Source organism: Channa argus, chromosome 22 (assembly GCF_033026475.1).
Source record: "Channa argus isolate prfri chromosome 22, Channa argus male v1.0, whole genome shotgun sequence".
NCBI classification, from domain to species: domain Eukaryota; kingdom Metazoa; phylum Chordata; class Actinopteri; order Anabantiformes; family Channidae; genus Channa; species Channa argus.
Window position 1 is genome coordinate 1,908,411 of NC_090218.1, and position 22,926 is coordinate 1,931,336.

Consider the following 22,926-nt stretch of genomic DNA (forward strand, 5'->3'; position numbering starts at 1 on the left):
TATAACCACTAAATTTAAAACAGAAGCGATTTGGTCACAGAATACTTTTTTCAAAACTGTAACAAAATCTTGTGAATGAATAAAAGATAAACCGAACACAAGATAAGCCTATTTGTTGTTTGGGAAAAATAGTGCTTCCAGAGCTAGGCAATAAAATTCTTTTACAGAACCACTGTAAAAGACTGAATTGTTTTTTTAATCTAATTGGTTCATAAATTTGTGACTTTTTATAACTGATTTTAGAAAATCTGTTGGTGTACACCAGTCAGCCACAACATTAAACTATCAGGTGATTTTTTTTGTGTGGTGGGATCGAACCAACAACTGCAGGATTGGTGGACAACGAATCTTCCTCCTGCAACACAGTTGTCCTAAGCAGCATTATATTTTCCCTATGCTGTCCACAACAACAAAACCACGTTGTGGCTCGTAACCGAGTGTGTCCGCGATTTCACACAACATTTACTGCAGACTTACTGCCTCACAAATGACAAGTGTGACTGGGGTTGTTGTGTAGGCAGTGTTGTTAGCTGATTGTTTATTCATACTAATCACTACCTACACTACCAGTACAACCATCACCATACACAGCTGCTGAGGGAAAAGGCCTACAGGAGCAAATTTTCATGAAGTTTACCCTTGAAAGTGTCTCACGGATGGAATGCCGGTATTTGGGCACTTAGCAGCACTAAACCGACAAAGGTTACAAAAATGTATAAATTACCTGTCAGTATTTTCACTGGTGTCTCTTCTGTCAGGTTGTGTTGCTTTTATGGCCGCAGAGTTTTTAATGTTGCAGTACCACAGTAGGCTGCTGGAACAAATTGGCACTAAGAGCAACTTGTCACAGTATATCCAGTTCCAACCGTCAGAATCCCACTGTAACTTATTTGTATTATTTATGTCCTACTGCATTACAACATTTAACTCTTATTTACTGAAATCCCAACAGTTGTTAAAAAGATTAGAAAAATCATGTGTCTGCAAGCTGTGTTTTAAAAAAAACAAAAAAAAACAAAACAAAAGTTAACCCTAAACATGAAAGAGGAAACACTTTCAGCAGAGCTGACAGACATTTATTTTTTCAATGACAGTTCAATGTTACTTTATTCACATTTACTTTAATTTTAGATTAAAAAACACATAATGTCAATTAAAATATTTGAATATTCAACGTTTAAAAAGATGCTTAAACATCATAAATCAATACTTTAAAGCACATAGAAACAAATTCTTATCCTTTAAAGATACATAAACAGTCTTGAAACAGTCTCGGAACTTCCAACACTGTGCTTTACTTGAGCAACAACCCGATTATGGTCCTGGGTTGAAGGCTTGGTGTGATCTAGGATCGAGATTTGCTGACCCAGTGGTACTTGTCCACACGGGGCCCAGTGAAGGTAAATGTGGCTCGATAAGACTTTAAGCCTTTCTGGCCAGAGAACTGGGAGGCCGCACCTCCAGGTAGGGGAGCGTGTGGTGGAAATGAATCTGCAGCAAAGCCCTTCCGCTTCTCCCTCAGCCATATCTGAGGTGCACCAGAAGAAAATTCACTGAACTGAGGATGAGATGAGCAAGGGGTTATATAGGACTAATACAATTTAACACTAGTGTTACACTTAACTGTTGTAACCAGTTACTTTACTATGCTAAAAAAAAAAAGCACAATTTGTTTGTTTTTTTAAACTCAGATCTTGCTAAATTGAGCACTTTCTTGTACTGATTACATCAATGCAGGGATTTTAATTACAGGCCACTACCTGTACAATCCAATACAGCAGCACTGCCATGAAGTCTACTTTTACAATTTCTTAATTTCTCTAATTTGAAACCATCAGAAAAGTTAAGTGCAGCACAACAATACAATGCAGCACTTTCAGCATATGCACAAAACGAAAAAACAAGCTTTGCAGCTACAGCTAAATGGGAGTGCTGCTCTAAGGAAAAGCAAAAAGTAAAAATTTCAAACTTAAGTATAGTAGAAATTAAATTTCAAAAGTTAACCTGCCTTTTGTTCTTCCATTTCACTTGTCTTCTGACAATGTAGTATTTATACTTTTAGAGCAATTTTGTAACTTGTCCTCAAATTGTATTGGACCCTGGCTCAATATCAATGTGTACCCTATTGTCCTTTGTAAATAAGTGTATGATATGCAAAGCTTTTTCACCAAGTTATCTGTATTCTAGTTATTAAGCATTTTGACTAGCTTACAGAAAGTTTCAAATACACAACCCTATTACCAGGATACAGGTCAATGTTGGCCAATTATGTAAAACCCTGGATTATTAACATCTATATTGATAATTGACATTCTTGCCTTGGGAAAGAAAAAAAAACCCTGTTAAAGCCAACAGTTACACTGATAAAACCAGAATTTCTTTTTCAACCTACCCGGTAGACACTGTTAGGATTGCTGACCGTTGGGATGGTTTTGGGTTCAGGGTTGGGGGGTGGGATGGGAGCAGGGCAGAGGACTGACAGGCTGCTGCTGCTGCTGCTCATGCTGTTGTCCCCCACCCCATCCTCTTCATCTGAAGAACTTCCTGATGGAATATCAAGGCTTGCCCGCTCCACAGCATCATGGATGCGGCGGGAAAATTCCCCATCTCCACGCTGGCAACAACCCACTGCCGAAACACAGAATGGAGTGCTGTGTTCCCCGTATCTGCAACGAGAAAAAAACAAAACAACTAAAAACTTTTCTGCATTAGTATTATAAAGCAGGTTTTTAAGGCAGCTTCAAGTCAGTCATTGGCATTCCAGTCAATTCCGTGTAGAACCTGCTTACTGCTGTAAATGTCTTTAGCTTTAATCTAATGATTATTAAACACCAACACCGTTTTCCCTCTGGCTTCTAAAGATCCACTTGATGGCAACTGCACAGCACAGCAAATTAATCCTCATGACTCAGATCATGCAGTAACTGCACAGTTTGAAGTCTAGTGAAAAGACAGGAAGCTCCAAATGCGTGGGCATTTACTAATATTGAAATGTAGCTTTGAAGTGTGGTTTCGAACATGTGACATTGTATCAAGTCTGATTCTGGCTTTAGAGAGAACTGGCCTGACCTGCAGGACACCTCTCCTGGGTCGACCCACACCGTCAACTCCTGTGGAAGGCCCAGATCCTCGTATCGCACTGTGCTCCGCTCACAGGCCTGCTGCAACACTGGGTCCTGCAGCCGCACACGGTTCATGCGTAGACATCTGAAACACATTGCATTCAGCAACAATATGAGAATTTGGGAAGGAGGTAGGGGGTATTCACTTTCAAGTTGTGTTTGTTTTGAAAGTTTTATTTAATTACACGCATTTTCCCCATATTGCTAGAATGGCTTTGATTTAGTTTGGGTATGATTTGTGCCCCCACATCTAGTAAAGTAAAAAATAAATAAATTAAATTAAATTAAAAAAGAAAACATCCAAGGATAAGCCATCCTTTATCAGACAATCCAAAGCACACATTGTTTTTAAATCCACATTTTCTATAATTAGGGTGAAATAAAAATAGGCCTTGATTTCTCAAATATGCTAACAGGCTATAATGCTGCCATTTAGAAGTCATACCACATAATTTTTGCGATAATATTAACGTCACAATTACGGGAAAGTGCTTAATGCAAAGACCAACCGTAATAGTAGTGTAAACCTCCAATAAGCAACTTAAACTAGCACCAGCGTGGGGTTCATCCGTTCTTTCTGCCCTGCACAGCCCTTGATCACCCTGCTCTCCTCCATTATGCTTTGCTCAGCACTTCAGGTCATTACCACTATAAAATGTAATTCAAAATGTACTAATAAAAAAAACAAAAAAAAAAACATTATCTCTGCAGTGTTGCTTCATTGTTAAATTAGTCTGGATCACAGAAGTTAGGCATTCAAGTCTGAGTATATTTCAACTGATGATATGCTATAGCTTTAGAAAAAGGCGAGAAAAAGTGTCTTAAAGAGGTAAAGGAATCTAAAATTATAAGCCACTAGGCAGAGAGACAGAAACCCTTCATTGAACAATGTTGAATACGAATACATTTCTATTTGTATCGATGGAAATAATATGCACCTTCAACTTTGAAACCTGACAAAATTAAAACAAAAAACATATCCACAACTAGAAGTGGCTTTTAATAAAATTATAAAAATTAGACTAATTAGTATCAATTATATTTATAAAGACAGCAGAAGAAACAAACAAGCTTAAAACCTATTTACAGTATAAATCTGTGGTAATGGGAGGTTTACGTACCTGTATGCCTGTCCCCTGGTGGGACAATTTGGGTGCCAGTGGTTCTTGTAATTCTCAAACAGAGCAGAAGTGAGGGCAGCTGCAAAGCGCTCTCTGCTGTCATTATCCAGACAACCGTATCTCTTCACCAGCCGAGCCACAAAAAACACAGCAGCAGCAATTTCCTCTTTCATGGCGATGCGCGCACACACACACAGACACGCACACACACACACAACACAGTTCCAAAACTCTAGTTTAATAAACTCGATAAGACTCAGCAAACTCACAACTGTACTTTTAAAAGTTAAGAATAAAACATTTGTAGGGTGATCCTACTGTTGCAAAAAAAAAGAAAAAAAAAAAGAAAAGAAAAGCAAAGAATAAATAAAATTGATAAGGGAAAAAACTAGAACTTGGACCACTCAAGCAAACATTTGCTGCTGAAGCTCTAGAGAGATCATAGCTGTAGCGTCAGATGCTCTATATATAAATGTGTGTGAGGAAGCAGCTTGTTCAGCAGTGGACATTTCAGACAGGAACACAGTCACTGTTCCTCAGCTCCTTATTTGCTCTTTCATTTTGACACACCTGATTGTTGTTGGCTTAATGACTCTGTGTGGGTTTTTTTTAACTCAATCCTGGAGGACTATAAAAGATATTCTGGTAAGTGATGACATTTTGGCCAGTCATTACAACTTCACAGGGCAGATTTAGGGTTAAGGCAAGGTTTTAAGATTAGGGTAAGGGCCTAGGGATCACAGGATGTCAATGACTTTCATAATCTCACAAGTGTGTGTGTTTGAACTGGAAAATATAATACCTGCACTTTCTGTAGCAATTGCCCACCACTAATCTCAGATCTGGGATACTAGTAATTCATTTATGGACCACAATGTAAAACTACAGGTAGCTTTGTGCTACACAAAGCTACACGTATTACACTTATATTTTAAGTCACCTATAGTGTTGTTTTTGCTAAAAAACAAACATTTTGAAATCTGTTTTATTGATTTTTTTACACAGATCAAGTTTCTTAGGTCTGTCTTTGCTACACATGTGACAATGGCATTTTTCTGTAAGCAATTCCCATTGTAGGATTTTTTTAAAACTGCAATAAAAAGACACACATTTTATCTTATATTTAAAAAAAAAGGTTGATGTATTATTAAATAATTGTACCTAATTGTACCTTATTTAATTATGCTATGAAACATTAACTAGGTGGATTTGGTGGATAAAACTGAGTTTGAGGAAAAGATGTGGCAATTGCACAAACCCCACAAGCACACTATGAAAGTTGTGTATGGCATCCCCAAGCGGAAAAAAAAAAAGGATGTGATGTTTTCTAGTACTTATTTAATTTTAACTAGATTTTAATTTTTTTTAGACAAAAAAAAAATATGTGGACTGAAAAATTAGGAATACAATAATACAGTTTGGTAAAGTTAAAATGTTCCTATATTGTTTTCATAATGTCTTTGCTTTACTTTGTGAAGATTTGCAATTTGTAAAAGTTTTTTTTGCTTTATGCATAAAATATTGAAATCCAAGAAATAGATTTTACAGCCCAATTTTATCAGGCAGACAAAAATACACTGATACAGAAACAGTCAGAGCATGCAGTTTATTTGAGTGAACACTTGATTTATAAAAAGCCAAACCCATTCTGCCAATATTCTCCACCTACAACTTCCACTGTAGAAATTCATCAGGTAACCAAGTATAAATGTTATAGACAGCAATGACTTGAGCTGAGCAGATACCAAAGGGCAAATGATCAGTAGAAGTAATAAGAAAATTTACAAAAATATTTATAGATTTTCTTCTCACATGGCAATGTGTCAGTACATAATGTTAAATAACACATTTTAAAATCAGGATGACAGATTTGGACTGAATCGTATAGAAATTTGTCATTGTTATCTACTAAATTTTCAACAGACTAAATGCTTCACTGAGTGGAAACTCTTTTTGCATGTCAAGAAAGTTGACCATGTAAAAACCCCTCCAATCAAATCACCATCCATGTAAACATTTAAGTTGAGATTTATATTATAAATGATTTCAATCTGACTGAAGAAATTTTGTCTTTGTAACGGCAGCTTCTAAGGAGATCCTGGTAAGAAAAGTTCACAAGGTTATCTGGGTTTTGTTCAATTCAAGATTCTTTTAACCTGTGAACAAAAAATGCTTTGGTTCCCTTTTCTTTTTCAATTGTATTATTTTTCGAGTGAAATCTAGCTATAATCAAAAGCAGTAAGTCAATCTGAGAACTCAACAGAAACTACAACGTGACCAGAAAGAGGACTGAGGCCCTGCCAGAACTGAACTGGACCAAAAACCCTGAGTCTGCTTTCAAATGAACACACCTGTGAATGTAAAAATAACTGAGTTTTATATTAAGATTTTTTTTAATCACAAGCTTTCTTTTCCAAACTTAGACTAAAGCACACAGTTCTACATATTCTTCGTGTGAAAAAAAAAACGATTTATTTTCTTCTATTAGTTCCAAAGAGCAGATTTTTGTGGATCCATAGCTGTATAACTAGAGCAGTGTAAATGCTGTAACAAAAAAAAAAAGATAACCTTATTCAAACCATTGACAAAACTAAGTAAAGCAACAACTGCTACCAAAATAATCTTAAGGAAAGATCTGATTTCTAGCCAGTTCCAGAGATGTGAACGGAAACACTTCATGTAATAGGACTTTGCGTTGATGTTTTCTCCTTGACTTAGATTTTTGCTTACCTTGTACCCCGCTTGTAAGTTGCTTAGAAAAAAAGCTTCTGCTAAATAACTTAATGTAAATGTAATTAATACATTACACTGTAGAGTATATCATATCTTTACTCCACAGAAACAGCAAAATACACGTGGCAATAAGTGATCAATTCTTTCTTGACAAACAGCTTATTGTTTTGCCTGGCACCACACTGACGATGGTCAGTTTCTAGCTGCTAGAAATTGTTAGAATACACATATTCTAACAATTTACACATATACACAAAATTTGAAGCAAATGTGCAAATGTTAAGCTACTTAAAAATGGACTGTCTTAATTTGATCACTGTGAAGTCCATGATTAGTGGTGAATAGAACATGGTATTAGGCAAATAAGTGAGAACTTGTTAATGTAGTTGCCTTAAAGTACTAGGTAACAGTTCAACCTAAAGCACAAAGAATAAAAAAACAAAACAAAAAGACATCAGCATTTGCATTAAATACTTTCTAAAAATCATAGGAGGAATAAAAAACAGCTTCATCAGCTGAACTGTATTCAGGTTGACTAAGCACAAAAACAAATAAATAGATGCTTTATTCTAAGGTCAAAAAAAAAAATAGCAGAATTCAAAAAAGATGCAATTCAGCATACGTTTAAAACATTTTTTAAAACTATTTGCCAAAGAAAAACTTTTACAACCCAAACACAAAAAGAGTTTAAAGGACATTCAGATTGAAAACAGAAGAAAACAAGGCTGTGGACAGTTTATTTAACATTACAGACAAAGTAAATAAATGTACCATGCTAAACAGGTCAGTTCATTTAAATGTTTAAAACTTTTTGGTGGGCTTTCGGCTTGTCCCTTCAGGGGTCACCACAGCAGAATGTGTTCCGCACGTTGATTTGGCCTGAGTTTTTACACCGGATGCCCTTCCTACCAAGGGGGCCCTTCATGGCTGAGTGAAGCCACACGTGGTTGGGTGGGATTCAAACCTGTGGCCTTCTGCATCCCAACCTGAAGCTCTACCACTGAGGCACTAGGTCCATATATTAACAAATATAAATAAAACGTTTTTTTTTTTTTTTTTTAAATAATAATAACGTGCTGCTTCTCCACATTCCAAATCAATGGCAGAGGTAAATTAAATTCTATTCAATCCAAACAACAGTTTGAATTCCATTTCATGATTATTTCAAAGACAAAAATCATATTTAAATATACACTTATGTTGTGGAAATTATTGTAATTTATGAGAACAATTTACAGGCAGGCAGATACCAAAAAACAAACAAACAAACAAACAAACAAAATACAACCAAACAATAGATCTTGTTCAATAATGTCCACAGTAATATGAATAAATCTGAAAATGTTGTAAACATTCAAACTGGTTCTGAACCACTATCTAAAAGTTTGCAATTTATGCTGCAAACCAAAGACTACTGGAGCTAAAACTGACTACTTTTGTTTTAATTTATAATACAATAAGTCATAATTTGGTAAATGTCCCAAAAAAAAGTCCAACAGAATTTTGAAGAACCCAAAGATAAAATCCTTAAGTCCCTTATCTTGTTTAAGCCTCAAAGAAATTTAGGCTACTATGATTAAAATCAAATAAAACCTGCAAACTTTAACAGAAGAGCATCAAGAACCAGTCATTTTTTGCATTTTTGCTTGATAAATGAAACTGTAGTTAACATGTGCATACTGTTTAACTAATCAACTCATTGTTATGGTCAGTTGCAAAGCGAGTTAAAACTATGATTCAGATGTATATGATGACCCGACATGGTGCAGCTGCATCACAGTCTTAGTCCTGAACATAATCCTATGATTGACCTAATATTCAGATACTACTCTGCACCCATAAATGAATCGTTCAAGTTATTCCATAAGCTGATTAAATGTCAAGCCAGTCTAATTAGAACAGACACATGGTTAACAGAAAAGGAAGTTTTACAGGTGAAATTAAATGTGGTTTACTGCTATGAAAAACACTTTGTGGACGGTTTAAATGGCTCAGGAAAACACAACAACTGAGGTAACCAAAAAAAAAAAAAAAAACCTACACTGAGATAATTTGAATCTTTACATTTAAACTTCAGCACAGACTACGAACAATAAAGGAACATTGCAAAGCCCATAGAACAGTCAGAGGAACAACATGAGCACAGTTTAACACATCAGGTGTTCAAAATATAAAGCTCTAAGATTGAAACATTCCCTTCAGGGCTGTATTAAAATATCTTTACACCACATCTAGTAGAAAAGCAGAAACAGACTGAACACCTTGACACACATTTTCCCAACATGCTGTTATCAAAAGTTTAACATCCAATCAAACTCTAATGTGTCCTGTGAGTCAGCACAACTCTTCAGTATTAAAAGGCTAAGCTGTGTTCTGAGCTGCAGAATCAAAATGGTAAAACAAAAAGTGACACAAACTAAAAGTGCTGTGACTTGTTGAAAGATTTGGATGTCACAGTAGTAACAGCTGCAAACAGCACCAACGAAAAGATTCCGCAGGATCAATACAAAAAGTGTTTCTTCGATTGAATCACCACTGATTTAACAAAATATAATAAAAAAAATCCAAAAAGCACATGAAACCACAATCACTGAATCATAAATATAATATGACCAAAGTTAAGCAATGAGCAAAGGTGGTTTACAATCTGCTACTTAAATCAGCAGTTGTACAGATTAGGGATTAAAAACGATCGAACACTGTCTACAGCAGATGTTTTCACGATAGAAATAATCAAATTTGTGCCATTACAGCATGATAAAAATGACTCGTCTTAAGATAATTTTAACAAAGAAATTGCTATGAAGATTTGAAACTTTTGACTGACCTCTACAAAGCCTGCTGTGTTCTGCAAAAATATCTTCAGCTCGAAAAAAATAAAATAAAAAATCAGTACTTAAGATATTTAAATAATATTTGACATAAAATAAGGTTTGGTGATATGTGTCAATTAAAGCATAAGTTCAAGTGGGGAAGAAGCTGCAGTCCTGTATTGTGTAACTCAAAGACAGGAAAACCTGTATTTGCAAATAATTCATAGTACAATTCTAATTACAATTACAAAACTTTTATAATGTCGTTAAACAATTCTCCAAAGTTCAAAAAATTAAATAACGCATTTGATCTGTATTATATGCATTGGGTTTGGAGAATGATTCACAAGAGTGAAATATTTTATTGTTCAAGTTATTGAATTCCTTGTTGCTAACTCCACTGACTTAAATATTTGCAGGGATTCCTCACAATCCAAATTTACAAGGAACCAGAGAAACTAAAAACTAAACCTCTAAGTATTCTCTGCACATAAATATAACCCAGTTTGGCAGAAACATTTGACATTGAGGGAAACTTTTCTAGCCATGCCAGCTCTTTCCCACCTCCGCTACAATACAAAAATAGGACGGGGAATTGTATGTACAGATGTGGATGAAATTGTTGGTACATTTTCATTAAAAAAGACGACCCTGGGTTTTTTTTCTGAAAAAAAGTAAAGAGAAAAGTAACTAAACTCAGACTTTGCTTTTGATTTCACAGAATATCTTTAATAATACAATAAAATAACATTTATTTTTTGAGAATTTGGTCCGGGCCTTTTTCATTTTGACATATTATATAAAATGATTTGTTGATGATCTGTAAGAAGAATTTGATTACTTTTTCATTTTCAAGTAGTTTTTGAGAACATTTGTGTTTCTGTTTTTCCCATGAAATGGCACCAACAATTCAATCCATTTCTGTACGTAGGCATGCTGAACATAAAATACAGCCACCTCCATGTATGAATGAATCTGTACAGTACTGAATGCTTATGGATGCAAGAAAACAAAATATACACATAATGGGGAAAAAAAACTTGGAATCAATGTTTTACAGAAAAATTAGAAAAGTAGAACATGTCTACTATTTCTCATCAGATGATTTGGTTTAGATTTCTTATTGTTTCAAGTTAAACTTCAGTCGTGCCTCAAGATCACAGATATCCAAAAGTCCTAACAAAAAACCCTAAACACAAGCATAAGTTGAAGTGTTCAATTTCTGGCAACTGACCAACTTCAAATTTGTGACACCATACCAAAACTAAAATCACAAAATATTTTTGGGTATCATTTTTTACACAAACTCTCATTTTGAGTGCTATTAGGCACCATTCCCTCTATGCCTCAGGACACACTGGGCAGTAATGATACAGAATGTTTTTTAGCTGCTTGCTGCGCTGTTCTTATTTTTACTGTTTATGGCTAAGCATTGAATTACTGCTACCCAAATCGGTGAAGTAAAGACAGCTAGGTAGCTAAACATTTATATAAACATTCATAAATTCCGTAAAGATCTGCAAAATGGACAGGTGGAGTGTAGCTTTTCTGGCTCTGGTTGAGAGTGAGAGGCTGCTCTCAACTACTGAACTGAACACAGAAACAAAGATCCACATAGATAAATGAAACAGAAAGGGGAGATATCACAGGCCTGGATGATGGTCACTAAATGCCTTATTTTAGGGTAAGTCAGGATCTTCAGGTCTTTCAATGACGCTTTTCTGCTCAACTTTTTTCAAGTGGACACGTTCAAGGCAATGCTGCAAAAAACACCACGCTCGTAGAGCAAAGACACGCACAAATTGCTTCACTCTCAATGAAAACAGTTACAAAAAAGCCTCCCCAGCCTGCTAAAATGCTTCTGTCTGATTAGGCCCTACAGTAACAACAAATCAGTAACAGTCAACTTGTCATTTGTACCACTCTTCCAATTCCTCAACATTCAACTATGAAGTCTGAGCTATCTTGCTGGCAAGATTCATGCAGTGCCTTTACCCTTAAAATACAGGGCTCCTACACATAATTCATTTTTAAATAAATTTTTTTCTCTCCATATACAATAGTCATGAACTGATATTCTACAATGCTTAAACATATTATGTTCATTTCCCCATTGTTTTCCAGATCTGTGTAGGAATCCTCTGCTTAAATCATAACACACATACAGTATTCATAAGTGTCATCCTGATTCCACAAGATTCCTCACCCAGTGCACAGTCTTTCCCATCAGCTCAAGGAAATAGTCTTTAGATACAACATAATATTTAGCTGCCTAGGGGGTGTCAAAGGTGATCGAAGTTGAGAGTAATCATCAAACCAACAGTCCTTAAAACTGTATGAAAGTACCAGGAGGAATAAATTAAACTTGGGGGGTTGGAGATCAGCATACGGTTTAGACAAGCAGGAGTGGATGAAACTGTGTCATTGGTATGGAATTGGAGGTGACTATGATTATACAGGTGTCAAAACTCCAGATGCTGGCTCATGCCCCACTTACCCAAACACAGTTAAGCAGACCACTGAGGTCCTATTTCCTGTTTGTGTTAAAATGGTAGTTTCTTCAGCTGCTCGAAGGTGATGAAAAACTGAGGACCATGTTAAAGAAAATGTCATGTTTCATATTACAACAGTATACAGGCTAAGGTTCTCTATGAAAAAAATAAAACACTGAAAATTTTAATTTAGAGAGATTTTAGACCTATGTTCAGCAATTCAATGTTGCAGTTAATTCATGTCTTCTGTTCAGTTTGGTCAGTTCACATTCTTCCTGACAGAATCTCTCAATATCTGTCAAACTGGATGGGAAGTGTCTCTGAACTGTAATCCTCAGGTCTGTCCACAGAGGGTCGGAAGGCTTTAACTCATGGCTTTTGCTGAGCTACCTAAGGGACAGTGAGAGACTTTTCCTGAAATTACTTCAGGTTTGTCTTGGCTGAATGCTTAATTTCGTTCCCATGCTGAAAGGTGACAGTCAGCCCAATCTCAGGCTGATTAACTCTGGAGCTATACATTTCTTCTCTGTCTCGACACAATAGTTTTGTAAATGAGAGATTTCAATTTTTGATTTCTATTAAATTTGTCAACTTTACTATAAACGCCTCTATGAATTAAGTCTGAATGCTTTAAAAGATACAATGATGTTCCAAGGTCCCAGTCGCAGCCAATTAGGCCAGAATCCCTTATACAGAGCAAAGAAGCCCTCATTCTTCCATGTCTGCATCACTCCGTCCAGTGTCCCCTTGTATGTGGGGCTTCCTGACAAAACGCGCTGGTTCATCATACGAGTCCGGACCACGTCTACAGGATTGGAGGCCAGTGCACCAGCCAACCCACATGTGAAACTAGAACTGTACACACACACAGACACGGTAAGGTTTAACAGGCAAATCCAAAAGCTAAAGAGCTTGATTCAAAACTTAAATGCCCACTTTTTAAATCATTTCAAAAATATTATTTTAGGACAAATAACAATAAAAGGATGACCCCTCGTGACATGACAACTACTTTCAAGAATGAATAACCCTACATGAAATGTGTCAAAATGGTGTCCCCCATGAGGCCAGAGCGAAGTAGGTGCTTCTTTGTTATGTCATAGACAGGAAGTTCCACCCCAACCACAATGGCTGCTCGCTGTGCTGTGGGAATAACACCCTAAAGAAGAGAAGGATAAAGAACAGTCTGATATTAACACCATCACAGTATTGTATTAATGAAAGGACATCAGACCATTTCACTTTTCACACATTTTACTCAGTAATAAATTTATTTTAAAATAGAAATCCCATCTATGGAGAGACCTGATGATAACAGTTCACTTTCCATCCAATCTGATGAAGGCTGAGAGGATCTGTGAGGATGAATGGTACAATGTGTCTAAATCCATTTTCAGAAGCTTGTAGAGATATATCCAAAAAGATCTGAAGCTGTAATTATTGATTTTAAAAAGAACCGTATTTACAAAAAAGCTAAATATTCAAAAAGTGAAAGGTTCTATATACCCTAATGACTGTAGAACAAAAGCCCAAACATTTCCTGGCTCAGAGCTTAAAGCTAAACAAGTTCTGGATAAATTGCTCTAGTGACTGAAATCATGGGAAATGCAGGGGTATGTTGCCTTAATATAAGAGTACTCCTTAAAGATAAAGTTTGGCAACTTTGGGGAACACACATATTTGCCTTCTGGCAGAAACTTACAGTAGACAATGGCTACATTTTCTGCACATATTCACATAGTCTGTCTCAGCACCTCTTTACACTTTTTGGATTGTTAAGTACCACCCTGAAGTATTTATACTTTGACTTTTGTATAAACAGGATACATTATGTGAAGCCATGAGCTGTCGGCAGATTATTTTCCTGTGTCCAGTCTTTATGCCTAACTACACTAACTGACTGCTTATAAGATAATTTTTAACAGATAGATGAGAAACTGTTATCAATCTTTTAATCTAATTCTACACCTATTTTACATAAATGAAATATCTATATTTCCCACAATGTCTTCTTACTGTTTTAAAGAGTTTCCTTTTTCTACTAATTTATGTGTCAAGTTGGTTGCCATTAAAATTATAAACGGTATCAAGGATGTATCAAAAAATTCATGTGAAAGCCTTAAGAACTGAAAAGTAGTGAGCAACCCTTATTGTAATAAACAGAGCACTATTTTGGAATGCAGCATCTCTCTCTTAATGTACAAGCCAGTTCCACATGTTTATTCAAATGAATACAACACCCACTCTCCAAAGTCCTCTGGTGCCCTCTGTCTGGTAGATGTTAATAAAGTTGGACATCATGCTGCCTTGAAGCAGGCTGCCTTGTGCCTGCATTCTGATCTGGAACAAAGATAAAAACAAAAATATAACAAACAAGCAAAAACCAAAACCAAATAATGAAAAGGTTCAAATAATGCAATGAATGCAAAATAATTCTAATGCAAGACGCAGTCTAAAGTTTTATTTGGGCACTGGATCTCAACACTGACTATGGTGCCTCGTTTCAGGGTCATACTGGAGCCGTCAATTAAAATATTTTTATTAATCATTTCCACATTTTACTGGTGTCAATCAAACCATTTACAGTGAACCTTTTCCAAAATTAAATATTATTATGCATTAATAATCACCTTTAGGACATCAGTGGGATTGGCCAGAGATGAAGACAGAACTCCAGAAATAACACCACAAAAGACGTTGATGACCATGGTCTCGTCTATTATGCAAGAAACACAAAATGCTGTTTATTCAGAGTTGGTTTTTTTGGTCAGATTTAGTGACATCTTGGGCAACATAGTTCAGGCACACAAAAGAGCACCGCATAGAGTTTGATTAATGATTATGTTTCACAGCTGTGTCATACTATGTAGCCATGTGCCTTTAAGGGATTTTGATAATAATCTTCTCCATTATATTGTAAGAAGCTATTTTTTTTAAACTTCATTTTTAAATGTTTCAGATTATATCATTATGAGTTCTCTAGTGCTTCCCTTTAGCTTCCTTCTTCTCCCAGTGACTCAGTTCTTTTCTCCTATGTTTACCTACGCAATGACTCATACAATCTATTATTAAATATTATTAAAGATTATTATTTACATCACTTGTAAATCACTTATTTTAAATACAGGGTTAGCTAGATAGTTAACCCTGTATTTAACACAAAGACATGATGTTCATTAAAAAAGCAGACATTCCCAAAATGCTAAACTATTCCTTTAGGAAAACTGGTCATAAATATAAACAACATTTTGCTTCATCCTTCCTTCTTCCAGCCACTCTGTTTTTTTCTCCTATGTTGATCTACGGAACGATATCTGACTTATGTACACTAATATCAATAAATATTAATTATTAAATATTGAGAGAGCCAGAAGAAGAGGGAGAGACCAGGGAACCGTAGCTTAGCAGTTGGTGAGGTAAAAGTTAGTATCAGATAATGAAGGAACCAACCAATGGGAAACATAAAATAAATTAAAAAAACGCAGACATAGAGGTAATAGAGAAAGAAAGAGAGTGCCAGTGATCACAAACTTCCTGAATCTCAGAATCATGCTGGCGCCAGCCAATCGCTGATAAATGTAGCACAAGCCCATGTTGGCTGATAACTGAAGTGGCTCTTTGTGCCTGTCAACACAGAAGATGAAGTGATTGTTTGAGATGCTCACAATAAAAACTGATCCACTTTTAGGTTTTTAGGGATATTTATCTCTAATGTTGACTCATCTTATTTCTCTCTACTTTAGTATGCCCCAAATATGGTATATATTATTTCTGTCTGCTGTTTCTTCAACTGCACAATTTGGCCACCTTGGTGGAAACTGTAAATCCAATATTTGTAATGAGATATGGGCAAGATTTACATTACAGAATCTACAAAATCTAATAAATTTAACCTACATACCTATTATACATACACAGATACACCTCCAACAATCTTCAATTTGTCTAACAGTTCAATACCTAAAGAAATCCGTTTCACGTTTGAAAAGCTTCCTTTTCTTTGTGATACTTTCTTTAAAGGGTTATTTTATTTTAGTTTTTTTTTTACAATCAGTAATGATTTACTTTTCTCTTGCATATCCATGAAATAAATTCAGTGTTGTGTTTGAAACTGTAAAATATCACTTCTATGTCAGATAGAAGGTTCAGTGTGAATGTTGCCTGACTCACCCTCATTGTTCCTGTTCCTCCTCTCCCTTCTATATCTCTTATTTACCTTGCAAATAAGGGATGGTAGGTTAATACAATGACTCTGCTTCCATGCAGCTAAACCACTTTTTGTTGGTGCGATCTGTACAGTAATACACTCAAAGGAACAAAGAGTATTGCTGCTGTGCAATGAAATCTATTCAATAAAAATGTGTTGGTAAAGATGAGTGCAAGTGTAAGACTATGACTATATTTATTTTCAGTGCCAAATTCTGAGCTCTGAACTGAGCTTAACTGTCCATAAACACTATACAAGAAGCAATTTAAAACACACGAATATAATATACTCACTTTACCCATATCTGCATTGTAATCAGAACTCACCTAGCACCAAAACATCCAATATGCTTGCAAAGTGTCCAAATATATAAAAGAGCAGAAAACTCCTGCAAGGATTCTTTCTTTTTGAGGCACAAATATTCTTTTGAGTCAAAACAGAGGGGAAACAACTGAGAGAATCTCAGAATGAGCAAGTTATATACACAATATTCTGGAAATGTACGCTTAGGAATAATTCTTATAGACAAAACATACTGTACTTTTGTATCAGATTGCATCAGCCCTGGTTCAGAGGCAGTATAAAAACAGGTCTAAATTTTACATAAGGCGCTGTTTGTTGTCAACATTCAAATCACAGTATGTATTCCATTGTTAGGCCAGCAGCAAAGCTCAGCTGTTTTCTTTGCTTTCAGCTGGTTTCTGTGAAGCTCTTACTTCTCTGTTTGTTAAGAGTAAGTCAATACCCTTAAGATGAAATTATTTATAAGAAAGCCTGGCAAAAATGTAAGAGATGCAGTGAAAACAGTAGTGACACCCACCTTCTGGACGAGTGACAAACAGCCTTTTCAGCGAGTTGTAGGTTCCTATCTTGATTGTCCCATAGGAAGCCTGCCTCAAAAGGGCAGGGGAAATCCTGAGAGGACAGGTAAAATAAATTTAACATTCACCCTTCAGGTAAACACAAGGCAGATGCAGAAAAGGAAGGAGCACTAATCATGAATTGTTTTTACCCATATTTCAATATGTGGCTCATGATGCAAATCCCCAAAATCTCAGTGGAGTGTGAAATCCAAGCTTAATGCACATTATCAAAAGCAGAGATGAGCTACCTGTATCACACCCACTGATTTAAAAGTTAATTAATAATACACATTCTTATCCAGACAGAAAGTGGAATGCCACTGGACTTCTTTCAAATCTGTAGTTGATTTCAGCAATATAACAGTTTAACCCAGTTTAACCCGCAAAGTTTAAAAGCTGCATGAGCATGTGCTGCACACTGTATTGAACACATACCATTTCCAACAGCATAGTGCATATAACAAGCATGTAGCCTGAAGTAGTGCTAAACTAGATTTACTTAACAGCACAATGAGTTTATTCAAAAGCTATCTTTCCCCTTTTTATAGCAAAAGTATTTACATAAAATAACATAACAACATGGTCAAGAAGAAATCCATGCTCAAATAGAAGTTCTGGTCCAATTAATTTAAATTGCTCAGTGAGTACTGTTAATCTCATTGGTGGTAATTTTTAAGTGTATAAAGGTCTGAGTTAAATTTCACAGCGGTTGTTCCCATAACCTCTAAAACTGATTATATTGTGGCACCCTTTCTGATAGTGAAAACTATAATGGTTGCCAAATTGTGGGTATACAAAGAACATGTTTTTTGCAGACATTTATAAGAACCTGTTCTATACCCAGAATATAGTGCCCGGATTCCCTCCTCTTTGCCAATCCTGAAGAGGGCATGGAACATGCCTCTGTAGCGGACCTCTGTATACTGGGACTGACCCTGGACCTGTAGCCGTGTCTTGGTTAGGTCAATGGGAAATGTCCCTGAGAAGAAAAAAAAGTAAATAACATCAAAACTAAAATTTAAGGTGGTGGAGTAATGTTGGAATGGAAGAAGCAGCTCTTTAATATGTTTGCAAAACATTAAAACCTTTTTCTTTTCATTAATAAAGCAATAGAGTATGTAAAAAGGTATGGGACCTAAAACGATATGATGCATTTTAAACCTCTTAACAGTTGTCATTCTAATGCAGCTTTTTCTTTTTTAAGGTTGACTCTAAACCTCTAGTAGGTTTGATTGTGAGCATGAATTGTTGTCTGTCTGTGTATGTCTCTGTGTGTTGGCTCTGGGAGATAGATTGGCAACTGGTCCATGATGTACCCTGACTCTCACCCAGTAACAGTTGGGATAAGCTGACCTGTGATTCTGAACTGTAAAAGCGGTGAAATGTAACAGAAGGACGGCACAAATGATGTACAAAAATATAATACAAAGTCTAAATATATCAATAAACTTTTCAATTTTGCTCAGATCAGATAAGTTAAATGAATTGCAATGTACTTTCAGAAGAACATCCAAATAAAGTTTTAGAAAAACAGGTGCCTAACTCTGTGACTCAAAAATAACAACATCTGACATCGTGAAACTGCCCGGCCAACTGCTGTTCTCAAAGTAGCTGACTATTTTGTATTGTGCATATTATAATTTTAGGAGTGGCAATGTGTTTCAACAATCTAAATGAACACCAACTTAATGAATTATGTGCCCTGCAGTTGCAGGACAATACATAAAATGTGCACCATGTAGCCTTGATATTTATCTAGGTGGATGCATCATTCCCCTTTTTAGGCCAGTGCTACCATCTCTCAGCAGATAGTGATGTTACATTTTCTTACAGCTGCACGTTCTGGAAATGTAAAACACTATTTGCATAAAACATGCATTGTTACTAATGGACATAAGACCGTATAAACCCTTGGTAAAAATGATGACCTGCCTCTGCACATTGTGGTGCATCACGTACCGAATTCTGCGACAATCGAGGCCATCCCTCCATAGATGAACGGCTTCCAGTTTAAGTTGGACATGTCCGTGGCGGCGGCGGCTGCTTCCACCTGCTGCAGCCCCGCTAAAAACAAGAGTAGGCAGCCCAGACAGAGGTCAACACAGTGCTGCAACTTCAGACAATACAACATGTCGAGAAACATTCAGATCCAAAGATGCTACAGATCAACGAGAGTCCTCAGCATCAGCATCCCAGCATATTGCGCCGGAAAGAGACGCCCGCTGTGTCGAAGACCGCTAAGAGAGCCATCGTCTTCGTTGTGAGGTTGCTTATTGGCTGTGAGAACTTTCAATCAAACTATTAGGCGCTTCAATTGGATGGTTTGCCGGGAAGGGCAAACCATGAGTGACAGAAACAGTGTCACGAGAATTAAATAAACTTATTTATTACCCTTAGCGGTAATCATACACTCACCATTGACGCTACTTATTTGATAAAGTACAGTTAAATTAGTCTGCTTATTATACAATTAATAACAGAAGAACGCGATTTTTTTTTTTTTACAGAAGAGGCCGCTCCAACTGTTTCTAACAGCGTAGAGCAGATGGCTACAGCTAAGCTAACACCAAACACTAATGGAAATTACTAGACCGCTTGTTAGCGAGGTTACCGATTAGCAAATAGTTACCGTTACATGCAGCCGAGAAGTCACGTTTCTGCGGTGTGGATAATATCTGCGACCTGCTATAAAACTTGGTTTTCCATTATTTATGACATGTGTGTGGCTTGACTTTGGCAAAGTGCAAGCAGAAAACTTCTCGCCCGCTGTTACCTTCCCATTTCAGCTAACGTCAAGAACGGGCACGAGGGTAACAACAGGATTTCCGTAATACTTTCAAAATAAACTAATTATGGCACTTAAAAGGGAATAACAATGTACTTTGCGTGGTTTAAACAGTTTTAAATTAAAATGAAAAATGTTTCAAAAAAGCCGAATCAATATTTGTTTTCTTGCCTCTTTGTCTTTAAAATACTGCCAGTTCTCATTTGTTCCCACAGTCTCACATTAATCTGTTTGTAAATGTAATCTCAGGATGACTTCAGGATCCGAGCTCTGCATGCCAAATTATGTGTTGCAGGCTCCATGTTTATGTCACTAAGGATAGTTTTTTATGGCTCTAACTGTATGTTTTGTATCATTGTCTTGCTGCACAATGATTATAGAGTACTATGTAGTTTATTCGTTATGCTTAAACAAAAATATAGAATAAAATAACCACACAGAATGACAGATGTCTAGATGCCACACAACATGACAGACTTGTTTAAGAACATGTATTTTGTTTTATTGGTTTTTATGGTTTCCAGTCAGCTTAAGGACTAATGGCAGAAAGAAATAGAAATTAAAGATTTAGTCGTCTGGTATATCACCTCAATGGAAAACTAGCCTAATGTTTTAACATTTGCTGTGAAATATATTCTAGGCAGCATAACACATTCACTCAGTTGAAACATTTTGATTAAAATTACACGCTACAAAAACAAATTCTGTTTTTGAGAAGTCATTTTTTTGCTGGATCTTTAATATAGAGCTAAAAATGTCAGATGTATCTCAAAGACTATATATATATATATATATATATATATATATATATATATATATATATATATATATATATATATATCAATAGTCTTTCCACTGGTCTGGTACTTCTGTATATAAGTAAGAACATTTGATGTGATTTAGTTTTCACAGCCCTTTAAGTTGTGAAGTGCTTTCAAAGGAATGTTCTGCTACTAATACTCTTTCTTTTGGGGCTGATCAGATTTTGGTTCGGGTGATCAGATTTTGGTTCGGGTGATCTGACTCTAATTGTCCTGGAGTCTATGTAGGTTTTCTGAAAATCTTTGACCCACAAACACCTTTATGTTTGTTACAAGCTCACTATGAACAGCATTCAATTCCCACAATTAGGCAGATCCACATGAATAAGTGTTTTGTAGCTGTTAAGAAAGGTAATAATTTCTTGCTTCTAAACATACAGTCTGACAGTTTTTTTCTGTAGAGCAGACATTTTAAATAGCAACCTTATGATTATGAGCCAATTTCTTTACTGCATCTTCTTCAACATGCAGTAAAGAGAAGAGAGGTAAGATCTTATTATTAAATTATAAAGAGGACTGTTCATGCCCCTTCTGCCTCATTCATGCACAGCAAATATCCACTATGTTAGCAATAATCGTAGCAAAAAAACCCATTTTACATATATTTGAATAAATTATAAATATAATGCCAGAGAAATGCAGCAGTGAACACAGGGAAGGTCTCTCTTCTTCTGTTTCTTCTTTTTATTTTTAACTGGCTGTCCAAAGGCATGTTTGACAACAGGTTGCAGCAACAGGACAGACTGTTAGGGTGACTGGTTCAAACACAAGAAGTGCTGTTGACTATGGAGTGGTGCGCAGCTGCCTTATGACACGCTGGTAAAACTGCTGGATGACTGACAACAGGTTCCTAAGAGAGGGGAATGCAAGTGAGAGTAAGAGAGGAATGATAAGGGGGGCAGTGACTTAAGAGAAATGGCAGCAGAGAGGGAAAAGGAAGAATACTGACAGCACAGAAAAAGTGGTGAAAAACCATTGACTGAGTCAACATTAGGGGTATTAGACATTACTCAAATTTATTTTGCCTAAACCTTTTACTTAGACTCTAGGTATCTAGATTGTAATTCAGTATAAATAAAGGTTCTTTTATGTTTGTTTTAATACACACAAACTCACTGGGCTCCGACAGAGAAGCAGTTGTGGCGCTTTGGGTGGAGGCAGAAGAGCGAAGCCACGCAGTAAACACAGCACAACAACATGGACAGCAGCCGTCGCTTTAAAGACATCTTCGATCTGAAGGAATCACAAAGACAATCTGTTTTACTGCTGTCACTTTATCTGGTGTAGCCAGATTTAAAAGAAATATATATATATATTTTTAAATAACAATTTCTTTTAAATCTGGCTACACCCTTAAGTTATCAACATCTCTTGTCATGCTTTTTTTTAACAGATATGGACAAAATGGCTACAGAATTAACCCAAAGTCAAATAAAAATGTCTATGACAATGCACTATATGACACAATAATATAGGACCTGACTATTTAAAATGAAGCGTTTAAATAACTGTTTTCAAATAATGTTTGTCTAAGAATTCTTTCAAACCCTAGGCATATAGTAAGAAACTGTTGTTTTGTGAAGTCTAGAATAATCTCTTGCAATGTTATCAGTCAGATTGACATAAGAAGAACTGTGTCTGCTTTGAGCGGAGAAAAAAAAGTCTGAAATATATTACTATCTGTTCAGTACATGTCATGAAACAAGGACAACAGGAAGACCACGGGCACAACTCAAACTCTGCTGCAGGCCACATTGATGTGGAACAATATATTGCTTCTGTTGAAAATCACACATCACTGTGAAAACCATCACCATCATCATTATTATCACCTTAACAGTCCTGCCCAGAAGGGCTGTTTCCTGGCTGCTTAAGCTTCCAAAACTAGAAAACTTCTTGCTTTGGCGAAAAACACTCAGATGCTTCTTCAAACCAAATCCCAATAACAAGTGGAGTTATAAGAATCAGT

General features: G+C 36.1%; 2 protein-coding genes across 3 annotated transcripts; both read right to left on the bottom strand.

Annotated features, from left to right (window-relative positions):
- Positions 1-1,145: 1,145 nt before the first annotated feature.
- Positions 1,146-5,708, bottom strand: btg4 (B-cell translocation gene 4). The gene is made up of 4 exons (XM_067491912.1): positions 4,244-5,708; positions 3,070-3,207; positions 2,393-2,666; positions 1,146-1,558 (listed from the first exon to the last, which is right to left on the bottom strand). Exons 1-4 carry the CDS (start codon positions 4,414-4,416, stop codon positions 1,346-1,348), a joined length of 798 nt encoding a protein of 265 aa, XP_067348013.1. The 5' UTR covers positions 4,417-5,708; the 3' UTR covers positions 1,146-1,345.
- Positions 5,709-8,042: 2,334 nt separating this feature from the next.
- slc25a14 (solute carrier family 25 member 14) lies at positions 8,043-20,152 on the bottom strand. Of its 2 annotated transcripts, XM_067491911.1 has the most exons (9): positions 19,981-20,152; positions 19,311-19,415; positions 18,192-18,330; positions 17,309-17,403; positions 14,912-14,997; positions 14,526-14,621; positions 13,316-13,440; positions 12,923-13,136; positions 8,043-12,374 (listed from the first exon to the last, which is right to left on the bottom strand). In XM_067491911.1, the coding sequence occupies exons 2-9, from the start codon at positions 19,372-19,374 to the stop codon at positions 12,333-12,335; spliced, it is 861 nt and encodes a 286-aa protein (XP_067348012.1). In that variant the 5' UTR covers positions 19,375-19,415; positions 19,981-20,152; the 3' UTR covers positions 8,043-12,332. The 2 variants fall into 2 exon arrangements, with proteins under 2 accessions (XP_067348012.1, XP_067348010.1); XM_067491909.1 differs by lacking the exon at positions 19,981-20,152 and having other exon boundaries at positions 19,311-19,945.
- Between the last annotated feature and the right edge of the window lie 2,774 nt (positions 20,153-22,926).